Source organism: Brienomyrus brachyistius, chromosome 23 (assembly GCF_023856365.1).
Source record: "Brienomyrus brachyistius isolate T26 chromosome 23, BBRACH_0.4, whole genome shotgun sequence".
Classification (NCBI taxonomy): domain Eukaryota; kingdom Metazoa; phylum Chordata; class Actinopteri; order Osteoglossiformes; family Mormyridae; genus Brienomyrus; species Brienomyrus brachyistius.
Window position 1 is genome coordinate 9162636 of NC_064555.1, and position 12966 is coordinate 9175601.

Below are 12966 nucleotides of genomic sequence, written 5' to 3' on the forward strand. Positions count from 1 at the left end.
TCTTGCACAAGGGCATAATTTTGGATTGAGCATTGTGTGTGTGTGTGTGTGTGTGGGGGGGGGGGGGGGGGGGGGGGGGGTCCAGTGGGTTGTATTGGGTGGTTTGCGATCCTGGCAGATTGTGGACAATGTAATGATGAACGAGGCCTACACTACATGCGAAACTAGTTCAATAGACATACTGATTTAGTGTACCCTAAATCTCAGCAAAGGATATCACAGAATCTTTAAAGCATTTAACACTTTGCCCGTTAGAATACAGGAGTTAATGTAACAATCAACAGGTTTCAATGTAAACTCCAGGACATTAAATAATACTTTAGCCACGAATACAATTGGAAAATTCCATAAAATCCTTTCAGAAATATAAAATTATCATGCTTGTCTAATTGTAGAACTGCGCCTGCATTTTAGTAGAAATTGTCATATATGTGCCCTATAAAGGTAATCTGTTTGGTTGTACACAGTCTATGAAAAAGAACTAGCAAGATCAAGAAACTTAATCCCAAACTGTTTAGAGTATATGGGTCGAATGACACTGGTGAGAGATTACCGTAGACGAGAATACATATTCGCATGTGTTACAGAAAATACACTGACGATGTTCGTGTGCATTGGTGCAGACTTTCTCATTAACTTTGTGCATATATTCGGTCCGTTTAATACTTAACGCCCAGTGGGTCTAGTGTCCCTTTGTAAAGAAGGGTCATTAGCTGGGGAATGTCGTCACCGGGCGCTGCTCCAGGCAAAGTAAAGGCAGTCACCGCTCGCCTGGTCCCGGATTGTGTTTCCAGCCTCGCTGCAGCAGCCAGCAGAGCGCTCTGAGCTCTAATGCTGCCTGTAGTTGCGGGAACTACACGGACATAACCGGGCGCTCGTAGTGCGACGCTGCCGGAACAAGACTCCGATCGCTGGTGCACGGCGCGTCTCGGCTGAATCGGAACCGGAGAAAGTCTCCGATTGCGCCGAAAGGGTGGCTTCTTTTTCTTTTTTACAGCATTTCCCCTTTCTCTGATAGGAAGTGGCCGCGCGAAACACTTTAACCGTGCGTTGCACCAGGGAAAGGAAGAGAACGGCGAGCATGGCTTCATCTCCTTGCGGCACTAACGTTAGTAACTTTGATTCCGGCTTGAGATTAAAACTCGGTCGGTGGAGCAGACGCTCATTCCGCTGGTGTCCCAGGTGAGTCGGGCGACGTGGGAAACTTCTTATTTTTAGGAATAAATGGAAGGTACAGGTCCGCAACTGCCTGCTGCGTGATCTGATTGAATGATACTTTGTAACGCTGGCTATCCTGGTCCCCCCCCCGATGGTCAGGCAGCGTGGTCTGATGTTTGGCAATAAGTGATCGCTCGGTGCAGGGCTGCTTGCAAGTCTAGTGAAGCTGCAAGGGAAAACGAATTCCGTTTTAATACATTAAAATTATATTATGTTTGTTGCGTTTTTGGTTTAACTTGCCCGCAGGCAGAAACCGTTTCGGAAAGGTTGCGGCTCAAAGCGGATTATGTTTAAACAGGGAATTGCGGCGTTTAGAAATATATCCTTACAGATTAGGCACGAAACTTTTTCTTTGTATAAGCCTGGGAAATGGACTATACCACCACAGGGGATGACTGGGGCCCGTCTGGGACAGAGTTTGGGAAACTTTCTTGTTAGGTAATATCTCTGACACCCTTGGAGTCTTTTGAAAATATGGACAATCGTAACAGTTGTTCACATTAATGATGCATAAAAATATGCTACTATGTACTTCTGAAACCAAAATATCCGTTAAACCTTCGACTGATCATTTTTTATTAGAATTAATTCTTTACCACACATGATTAAACTGCTCAGTATACTATTTTGAACGAATTAGTCTGGTTAAAAGGCGAACGGCATATTTATTTAGTCCAAGTAAATAATAGCAGCGAGATCAATATAGGTGCCGTCGTTTTATTAATAATGTTTGTAATAAATTTACATCGCTGATGTATGATGTAGATATTCTCATAGACCTGCCCAGTTAGTCGGTGCTGGAGTGTTAGAAATTATAAAAATATTCCGTGGTAGTTTTTATATGTATGCTATTCGTCAAATGCAATACCGGTTTAATGTATCTGGACTCGTAATTTTTAACGAAGTAGCCGCTGATAGCGGCACAATATGGGTGAAATAGCCCACTATTCGATTGCTAAATAACTGGAAATGTTTTTTTTTCTTTTTCAGTTAAGATCTTTTAAAGTGTTGGCTACAGCTTCATATTACGGTGTCATTACTTAAATCACAGGATACCACGACAACATATTTTAGTACGGTTAGTTGCCTTGTAATTATTTCCCCTTGAAATTCTGTTTGGTTTAATCGCATTAACGCCATTAAAAATAGTACGAGCCGCCAAATAGATTATACAGCCGCGTTGCAGGCGTATGCGGCTGTAATTTATAGCGCGTGCTCTGTGATTTCCACTTAACGCGTGAATCTGAGTGTCTTTGGCATCAAATATTTACTGAGACAGACAAGAAGGATGAGTCAGTCCTTCCTCAGTAACAGTTTATCCAATCCACATTTATGGATGTCATGTAGCCTAGGTATTGCACCACACTTTCAAGGTTCTTTTGCAGAAAGCACCCCCACACACACACACACGCGCGCTTTACGCCTGCGACCTTTGTAAATGTCTCATTTTCTCTTTCATTGTGTTCGGTCTGGTTTTTTCCCCCTTTGAGAAAACACTTTCCTGATTTTGTAAAATATGAAATTGGGCTCTTAACGCCAATATAATAATTTGTTTTTTATGTGTAATTAAAGCTGATCTGCTGTAATCAGACAACTGTGTGCTGCACTGTGATATATTCTTGGTTACATGCTCTTTATGTTTACACACAATCTGCTTTGATGCACCAGAGGTGATGCTGAGCGATCAAAATAGCACAAGTATCTTGGTTGTTTATTTCTGGCTGCTTGTCTGCAATCAGATAGTTGCTTCTCTTTCAAAGCGTCGTTCTACATCTGCGTGTGATAAACGTGGTGAGTAGATCCATCTAGATGAATTTCGTCTCGCACAGCGTGACAGTGTTTGGAAGTTTTCTTGCTTTGCCATTAGACGCCGGGGATTTTCCGAACATGCTAACGGAACTGCGATTGGACAGGTGTGATTGGCTATCGAGTCACTCCTAGCCTGAGTGCCAGGCCTGCAAGACCCTCAGGCAGTTTAGTGTTCGGATTCCCCCATTCTGCTTGGACAAAAGGCGTCTCGTTGGCCCCGGGACTGTGCTAGAAGTATTTCCCTCTAATGCAGGGCTGTCAGCTGTCACATATCTGACATGACACTCGCAAGAAATCTTACGCCAAATCTATATTATTCCATTATTAATCTCCAATTAGCTGCATTTAAAGCATTGGGGTAGTTTGCAGGCTTGTCTCCAGTTGAAAATCTCATGCCAGCCAGCTGATCAGAGTTGGCAACCTTATGAATGGGTCGCGGTAAGAAAAAGGATGCGAGCAGGTCTGAGGCTCAGCTATAGCCATGTTCTCCTTTGTCCAAAGCAGTTTTAAAATCGATATATATATATAGCTATATAGATAAAATTAATATCGACATTTTACTGGTGTGATATGGCTAAAGTATCTTATTCAAAGGTACAGATGATCTCGTTGACGGTTTCATTTCCTTAGTAGGTATTTTACCTCTGAATGCGTTAGGTGTGGACATAAATTAGATCTTATCTGTTTTCATCCTTTCCCCTGGTGCCTGATCTGTCCTTGGGGCACCTTCCCTATTTGTCTGATGTTGATGCTGTCCGAATTCGGAGCATCTGGCAAATCAGTTTAAAATTCAGGAGTGATTCCGTAGGGCCAGGACAATGCTCTCTGCCCATCTCGCTTCCCTAAGATCAAACAAGTTGCTTCATCTAAATTTGCCGATCCCATCTTCATATATGTAGATATACATAGACACACAGTGTTTGTGTGTATGTATGTATGTATGTATGCATGTGTGTGTGTGACGATATACTGGCTCCTGGCAGCTTAAAGTCAACTTTAGCTTCCTTTTTATATATTGAGGTGCTCCCACTGAGCAGTCATGTGACCTCACAAGGTTAAGGAAATGAGCAGGTCTTGAGGAAAGTCACTGGAAGGTGCTTCGGTGTGTAAACGTCAGCCTGCTCCTGATGTTTCTTCTTATGCTGCTATCAGCACCCCCTCCCACTCCTCTGTAATTAGGATCCAGGTTACTGCCCCCCTCTCTTGTTTCCGCCTGAAGGGCTTGTTTGAGATAAGAGGAGTGGCTTTTCCCTGTTGGTCCGGCAGTGGCAGAGGGAACATCTTAGGCTATGTTCCTCCATAGACCTGGGTGCTGCACGTCACTCTGCCATGACTGTCACTCCATGTCTCTGTAGGCACCCGCTGATCCATTCTACCCCCCCCCCCCCCATGCAGATCAGGAGCGTTGTGGGTGGCCCTCACAGGTGGGGGTAAAATGACGGACGGTTTCGGAGGCATCGGCAACATGAGCCCGCCGGTGTCACATTAAAAGCGGATCGGTTTGCGTCTCCAAGGCGTTGCGGGCTGTACGGTGGCGGTCGGGGGGGTGGGGGGTGGTGGCTTAGTCAAGCCGTGGCCAAGCTGTTATTCACGATGCGACCCTTGTGGGTCCTGGCGGGTGCACTTTAGATAAGATGATGAAAACCACATAACCACAGGTTGCTCGTCGGCCGTTTGGATCTGGTTGGAAGAGGCGGGGGCGGGGGGGGGGTAATTGTTTATCGCGGGACGGTTTTTGATCATACTGTGCTTTCAAAATTCTATTATATTGACATTTCTGTTGACTCCGCCCCTTTCCTGCAAGACTAGGCATTAATAATATTTATGGCAGTAATTGGGCTGGAAATCTGTAAGCCAGGACTGGTTGGGGCCAGTTTCCATGCACAAATGTGTCCCGTGTCACTTACAGTTTAAGAACAGAAGGACAGCAGAAGGTGGAAATGAAACCAGACATCTAAGCAGTTCATTCTGTTTTCCCACCAAGAAATGTGCTCTGAAATCGTTGGCCACTGGTGCTAATTGATGTTGTCAGGGACAGATTTCAGCCAATCACATTTTTTATATTAAATCACATCAGGGTTTATTCTGGCGGTATAACATTCCGTAACGGGATAGTTTCTTACATGCAATAAGCAAATGCAAATAACATTGATAATGTATCCCCCTGTCCTTCCTGTAAAGGGATATTAATATTCATATTTACATGGTCACCATGTAAATGGTACGTGTAACTTGAGATGGTTTGCTTCATCTTCTCTGTGTAACAGTCTGCCTGATACTGGAGAGTCCAGAGGAAAATGTACTTAATGTCAGCTTAATCATAATTCTGGAACATTCCAAATCGCTTTCTGCAAAGTTCAGCTTGACGCACTGAAACGTGAAAATCCAGTGACGATCGTCGGTTGCGTGATTTTGTTAGCTGTCCTCCAGAGGCAAAGTTCGGGGGTTAGTGTTTCGTTTCTGACCTTCGACCTATGCGGCTGCCCATGTAACACCCCCTTTATTTATGCAGCTGCGTGTTTGCTGCTGCGGTTTCCTTTCCCTGGGGGCTGGTGAAACTGCCATTGCCCGGCCTAAAATGGCCTTTAGCTAAAATGCATTCATCTTGCGCTACTCAGCACGTTGCTTCTGACAGGCAGTGAATATGGGAGCTTTTCTTGTGGTCCTCGTCGGCAGCCATGCGTCGCATCTCATCTTACTCTCATCTGCCCCCACTAACTGTCCCTAAGGCTACCCCCCCTCCCGTGTGACACAGAAGTGTTGAGTGCATAGTATGTGTTATTCTACCCCCATACTTACTCACTTTCCCATCATGCTTGGCTGCCTCGTACCGGCAGTGCCTGCCTCCATTAATAGCTGTTGCTAATAAGCTTGATTAGTTTTTTTTTGTCTTCCTCTTTTAATGCAAAAACTAAGTTCTGCTTTTTTCGTGGTACATCTCGGGGATCCGTGACAGTGAGTGTTCCTTGCGAACATATTTTTATCTTCCTCTGTGGTGTTATGTTTATTGTTTAATCTGTTTGAAATTCAGCTATTCCCTGTATTTTTTTTACCAAAATTAAATTCGGGGGGCCAAGGGAACAGATCAGCATGTTCCATGCAAAATGAGTCTGAGTTCACTGTTCTACACCATAGACTGGACTGGGCCTGAATCACAGATGTGCTGTGATTGGTTAATACCTGGGGGACAGAGTGTCAATTAACCTCAGACTGTGGTACTGAGCTTCCTGAGATAACGATGATGAATGAATCCTGCTTCTGGTGGCTCTGTGTGATTTGAGAAAGATTATGAGCCGGGAGGCTCAGCGAGGGAAGGGGAGGGGAGGGTGTGTGTTTCCCTGCTACATCTGATAGTGCCACAGTGCTGTGGGTCCCAGGGTGGGGGGACAGTGGTAATGGAGGAATCTTCACAATTTGACTTTGGCCTGCCTTGCGATGGGGTCTTGCATTACACTGAGCATTAATATGACAGAGCACTGGTATTATGTCCTGTAGTCGAAGCAGGAGGAAGAGTGGTTTCTAGAATGTTCTCGGCATGACTGTGCTCAGCAGTACTCTCATACAAGTTTCATTCGAGATAAATGAGGAAACAGTGTTTTGCTTCTTGGATATTGAGTTTTCAGACCAGTACTGAAATCAGCCCTGAAATCAGAGTTTCTGCCTCTTTGGGGATTTGATCCTGACCTTCAGCAGGAGACAGTCTTGCAGGACGAGCAGGCCTTTCACCTCTTTAGTCCTGTGGCATCCACACAGCCCCACTGGCGCCCCCTACCTGTGAGGCCCCCTACTGTCTGTGCTAAACCCACTGTGACAGAGCGAGATCCCTGAGCAGTGACACATTTTCTGAGCGAGCAATGGCGGGTAAGGGAGACATTTGCGGGTCCTTGCTGGCCAGGTTATGAACATCCTTTGATCGTTATTCTCTGCTGAGTTATTTAGGCATTTACCCAGATCAGATTCACCACAACATTGCAGTTTCAAGGAGAATTGTTTTATGCTATGTCTGTTTTTTTGACCTAATACTACCTTCAGATGTGCTCTTGGATTTTGTAATATCTTCTTCTTTCTTGTCTCGTGTGATCAGAGCGTTAGTGACAAGGGCCAGAATTGGTGAAAAGATGGTGAGTCTGGTCCTTTTGTGGAAACAGCTGGTGCGGCATTTTTGCTCGCCCTGCTGCGGCCTGACTACCCCTCTATCATTGCGTTTCTGTTTGTCGAAGTTTTACACCCGACCCTCTAATGCAGGGGTGGCCAATCTTATCCGCAAAGGGCCAGTGTGTGTGCAGGTTTTCGCTGCAACTCCCTAATTATATTACAAATTAGAGGACTCATTGGCTGAAGAGTCCTCACACCTTGGTGTGAACAGCTGAACTAAAGAGTATCCCGAAAACCCGCATACACACCGACCCTTTGCGGATAAGATTGGCTACCCTTGCTTTAATGAAAGCAGACCAGCCAACCCCCCCTTGCCTGTTTTTCCTACTTCAAGCCATGCTGGTTTTTGTCCTATTTGGGCCATGTGACCCAGTACCTAGGTCCAGTCTTCAAGTGAGGCATCCATGTGGAATTCTTCACATCTGCATGCCTGGACGCGATTGCCTGGCCGGCACATCTCCCATACAGGTTGTTGGTCTTATCCTCACCTTTTGTGTTTTAATAAATGCTTATGGTGTCTTCAAGTTTACTTTTAAAATGATGATGCTTTATGGGGTCTTTCCAGGAGCACTTGATTATGCCCCCTGTCTTATGTAACCTCGCTTGTGGTGTAGACTTCCTTGCTTGTAGGCCTCTCCGGGTAGGAATGTACCTCTTTCATGTTTGAGAAATGATTAGTGTCATTAACTGTGCCGAGTTGCACACCTGGCCCTGCTTAATGTGTTTTGGCTTTTCAGTGCTCTCCAGGACTGTGGTGAGTCTGTCTTGAGCCTTGTCCTGACCCAAGGTCAAGCAGAAACCGGTACCTTTTTTTGTTATATAACATAATTCGTTAAATAATGACTTTCTACCCCTGTTGTGCTGCTTGATATTGTTGCTCAGTGTCTGCTGATCATCCCTAAAGCTCAAGTCATGCCTGAAGGACCTATGTTAGGTCAGGGTGACGTAATGTCAGTGTGGACATCAGCGGTTCCTACAGGTCCTTGCGAAGGGTTTGTGTGTGTTTTTTTTTTTTTTGTTGATGTTACACAGAAATAAAGACAAATCCTGGTCATTTGTGAAAGAATAGCCGATCACTAAATGGTGTGCCTAGTTTAGTGTGATTCCCCTCTGCTGTTCTACACTATGAAATGCGACGATTGGGGGAAAAAATGGTGCAGGAATTACGGTATGATTAATGTCACATAGACCAACTTGCGACCTCCTTCGAGCTTTTGCAGCTGAGTCAGACTTAAGTAAGCAAAGCGTCTCTGAAAGAACATGAGAATAATTGACGAAGAAAAATGCTCCCTTTGATAGACAATATGAGCCCGCAGAAAAATAGTGTATTGCTGTGTGAGTTCCTGCAGGTCCTTGCGAAGGCTTTGTGCATTTCCTGTGGAATTTTTTTTTTGATGTTATGCAGCCCCCAGGGTCAACATGATTCCATCAATCATGTGGCAGTTGGTTCACAGACGAGTTCCGTGCCAAAGCTAGCTGCTTTGCCTTGAGATAATGCTGTTGATTGCCTGGCTGGCGATCCAGGCCCCAAGCTTGTCCAGACCTCCATTTGGGCCTCCGAGCCGTTGCCTTTTGCCCTCAGCTGCTCGTTTGCCAGGATGGGATTCCAGCTTTCCTAAACTGCTCTGAACAATAGGCCCCAGTGTCGGGACGGCCAAGACCTGAGACTGACCCAATACAGACTCCAGAACCTGTAGATTGAATCCAGGTGAGGGTTTCTCAGTCTCAGTTTGCGAAATCCCACCATGGTGATGCCATGTCTGTGTCAGTTTGGCCCAGTTCCATTCCTCCTTGTGAGTCATAGTTAATATTTAGAAAATTGTAGCACCTGTATCACATGATCCCATTGTTTTCTTTCCCCTCTTTCCTTTGTTATGTGTAGTGCGAAATGATAGAGAATAAAGGAAATGAGATTTTATAAATACAGCCTGCTCCCTTATGAGAAGTGTGTGTGTGTGAGATACGATCTCTACTCTTCTAGACAGGTGTTAGCGAGTTCATTTTACAGATGAAATCTATCTGCTTATTCTGCTCGGTATGGTGGGGGGGGGGCTGTATTTACATTCCTGGCTCTGCTGCCTGCTTGTAAATATTGAGTCACATGGGTGCACTGAGCCAGTGTGAAGGAGGGGTCAAAGGTCATGAAAGTGGCGCTCCTGAGTGTACGCTGGTGTGGTTGGCGTCCATGACTTACTGGAAAGCTCCTGTGGAGATATGGAAAGCCTTTCTTAAGGGACCACCCGTCTGTGGATGGTGTGCCCCTTTTAGCGTGGAGCCCCAGGACCTAATCCAGTCTGCCCAATCGGCAGGTGTGACACACTCTGGACTGTCCTGGTCCTGCTAGATAATTGGTTAATAACCATCATCTCTCTGCCCTTCGACCATCATCTCTTGAAAGGATTGACCGGTCCATCATTCCGGGGGGGGGGGCGGGTAAGCTGCGTCAGTGATTCTGAGCCATTTTCGGTGGGTCTCTTGTGTGGTGGATATTTGGAGTGGCTGAGCTTGACCCGCTGAGGTTTCTCTATTGGTTTTAGCCGCAGGCTCTTCTTCCATGGTGGTCAGAGTCTTCAAAGGCCGTTCGCTCGTCACGCTTAATCGTGCGGCGTTAGCGGTAGGAGATCAGCTGCTTGCTCTGCTTTGATCTTCATGCTCATTTTCCCATCTGTACAGGATCCATTACCTTTCTTTGACTACTCAAAACGTGACCTGGTGGTTTCTGGGTAGCGTCGCGTTCATGCCAGCCGGGGTTGTTTTTTCAGTAACCTGTTTCTGTTGATGACGTAGCTGTTTTGTTGATGTCAACACCTCCCCGCCCCCCCCCCCCCCCCCTTACTCCATCCTTCATTAAAATACATGATATCGTTGCCAAACCGCAGCCCCGCTTGCCGGATGCCTCCGTTCCGCCCAGGGACCTCACACGACGAGTTGCACGGTGTGTGTGCACACATGCGTGGAGCCCCAACGCACTGCATGATTTCCACAAGCAGCTGGAATGGCGTCGCAGTGCCGTGAATGAACCCGCTTGTGGAGAGCCGGTCGAGGGCACAGAAGGCGGCGACGGGCAAGACGCTACCCTCCCCCAGGATCAAATAAGCAGCAGGCTTAAAGAAAAGCAGAGCGTCTTTAATTACACGCTCAGGCGGACAGTGAAAGGCTGTTTTTGGGTGTGCTGATCGTTTGAGGTGTTTGGCCCCGAGTCTGGTGAACTGAAGTTTAGGAGCTGGGGGGGGGAGCATTGTGCTGCTCCAGAAAGTATGTAGGTTATTCCTGTGTGGCGGCGTTCGGCTGTTACATTCACTCATGGCTTTGTTTACCAGCAGTACCATAACAAGCGCAGCCCTGTAGTTAGCGAAATTACGAAAGGGCTTTCCTGATCGGTGTTCATCAGTTTTATTTTAATGAACTTTTATTCCTGCAATGGTTTATTGTGCCTCGAGGGAGGGATTCTGACTTTTAAGCACCTCTCTTTTTTTAAAAAAAAAAAGAGACCCAAAGAAGGGTTGCCTGGTCAAAAATCACTGCCGTCCAAAGGAAAACAAATATTTGAAAAACTATGTAAATCCCAGGCAGGGAATTCCTGTCTGTTTCGGACTCATCCATCCCGCAGCCCGAAAATGCTTCATTTGCCTGCAATAAAAATCTTTGTCACTTCAATCAAAATATTGTCTCCGATGCTGTGACCTTCCATTGCATCACCTGGCCCGGTCCATTTTCTGTACTGCCCAGGCTTTTAGGCTGTTGTCAAACTGACGTAAATTATTCACACAGCGCATTAAAAATAAATGGAAACCGATCTAGAAAGGGAGCCTATTAATCATGCGAAGCTTTACGACAGGGCTTTCCTGCCATGGTTCGCTTAAGAACAGCCCTTCGTGCTGTTAATCGCCCGTGGGTGGGGGTAGTGTGGGACCTGTGACGGAGGGGGTTTCCCCATTAAGCAAATATTTTTGTGATGAGACCCCCCCCCCCCCCAAAAAAAAAAGACACATGAGAGGGTTGAGCTGGGGGATGTGATGTACAGAAATTTGGTAAATACCCTCCATAGGGACACCTGCAAAGAAACCAACCCTACAACCCTGTTACTGAGGCTAATTTGGCACAAGAATTTCGGGGGGGGGGGGCAGATGATCAGATTACATAAGAGGCCGTGTTTAAATAATGAAATAGCCGGGCCAGGTGTATACACGCTGTGCTTTCAGTTGTCAAGTTATGTAATGTTTCCAGAGAGATTTTGGGAGTTAAGTTTTCTGGGTGACCTTTGAAAACGTGGTGCTGTGAGTGTTTATAGCTGAAGGCTAAAGGGACGATGCTTTAAGATGCCGAAGGATTTACCTATCTCACTTTTTTGTGCTCTGACATGATTCTACAGAGTTCAGTGTCGTAAAACCTTCTCGCAGTCATTGCAGAAATGCCTTGCTGGAAGACCACCGCAGAGAAGACCCGGGAGGCCTTCGCCCCGTGCTGTGTCCAGACCACACTCCGGCGGGTATTTTTGTTAGTGTCAAATGCCTAATTAAAATCTGAGCAGGCTTACTAATTTTGTGATTAGCTTTCTTTCAGCTCTTGTTTGTTATTAACAGAATACCTCATTTAATTCTCTGATTATTATTAATTCCTTTTGCTGGTTTTGTTGACTTCCGCATCGGGCGAAACTTTTCAGAGCAATACTGCGCACGTAAGAAATTAATTGGCCCTGTTAGTCAAAGTGGCAGTGCTTCGTGGTGACGGTAGATTAGGTTCCGCAGCAACACTCTTCAGTTAATAATACGACACCCACCCCCATCGTCCCTTTTAGCTGCGGTGGACCGTTGAGAGCCATTTAAAAACTGGATATCGTTTAAGCTCTGCGATTCACTACAGTGAACAGAAAAATGATCTTTTTTCTTATCACTATAATTACGTTTTTTTATTCAAAACATCTTTAATTTCCCTCCCCCCCCCACCCCCAGTTATGGAAATACTGGATCCAACATGTGCAAAACTGTAGATCAAATGAAAACATTGTGATTCCAGTTTAGGGTGTGGGCTCTGTAATTGCTAACATGCTGCCGGAGGAGCGTGCTCAGCCTCCCTGCCAATCTCAGGCTAGTTCTGTTGGTGAGGGGTATTCACAGACCCCATAAACTGGGTGGTGGGGGGCTGTATGCTCACTGGTCATCAATGATCACAGGGTGGGGGGGGGGCTTGGTCGATTTACGTTGCCCGGGACAGAGATGGATCTTGCAATCTGGATTACATTGTGCTTTGGTCCAGAAGTTCACCATTTCAGTACCCCCACTCTAAATCAACGTCTGCTGACGTGACTCTGATCTGCCACTTGTCTCCTTTACACACTGACTGCTTTGGGCTGGCTGCCATTTTGTCTTGCACTTTCTCCGTATTTTTCTGCTGTGCCAGACGACTGCAGAGCTGTCTGGGAAAAGCCCCGTTTGTCATTATACCGTGATGCTCTGCCTCGCGGGTAAGATGCCGCCCGTCCTTGGCGACGGGCAGCGTGTTTAGTTGCTTGCTGGCGAGCTTCGCGCGGCACTAACAAAAACCGCGTTGGCCCCTTGAACCTTTTCTACATCTTTCTTCTTTGAAGATGACGACATTCAGCCCTTGTTGTTTGACAAAGGCTGCTTGCACACGTTCCATGGGCTCTTTCTTATCGGTGTATTAAAATGTTATCTGAGTTTTATTATTGTCGTGTTTCAGGTTCTGCAGAATCTTCCCACTGTTGCAGGTGAACCCTCTTAGACGTCGGCCCTCTGTGTTTTGTGGAGCGCAGCTCGAATACCA

The 12966-nt window shown here is 46.0% G+C and overlaps 1 protein-coding gene across 1 annotated transcript in view; it reads left to right on the forward strand.

Moving 5' to 3' along the window:
* The first annotated feature begins 583 nt into the window (after positions 1–583).
* ctnnal1 (catenin (cadherin-associated protein), alpha-like 1) overlaps positions 584–12966 on the forward strand; it is a 38061-nt gene continuing 25678 nt past the window's right edge. Inside the window, 2 exon segments of the mRNA XM_048993624.1 lie at positions 584–1127; positions 1130–1182. Coding sequence (XP_048849581.1) covers positions 1082–1127; positions 1130–1182 — 99 coding nt within the window. The 5' untranslated portion in view covers positions 584–1081.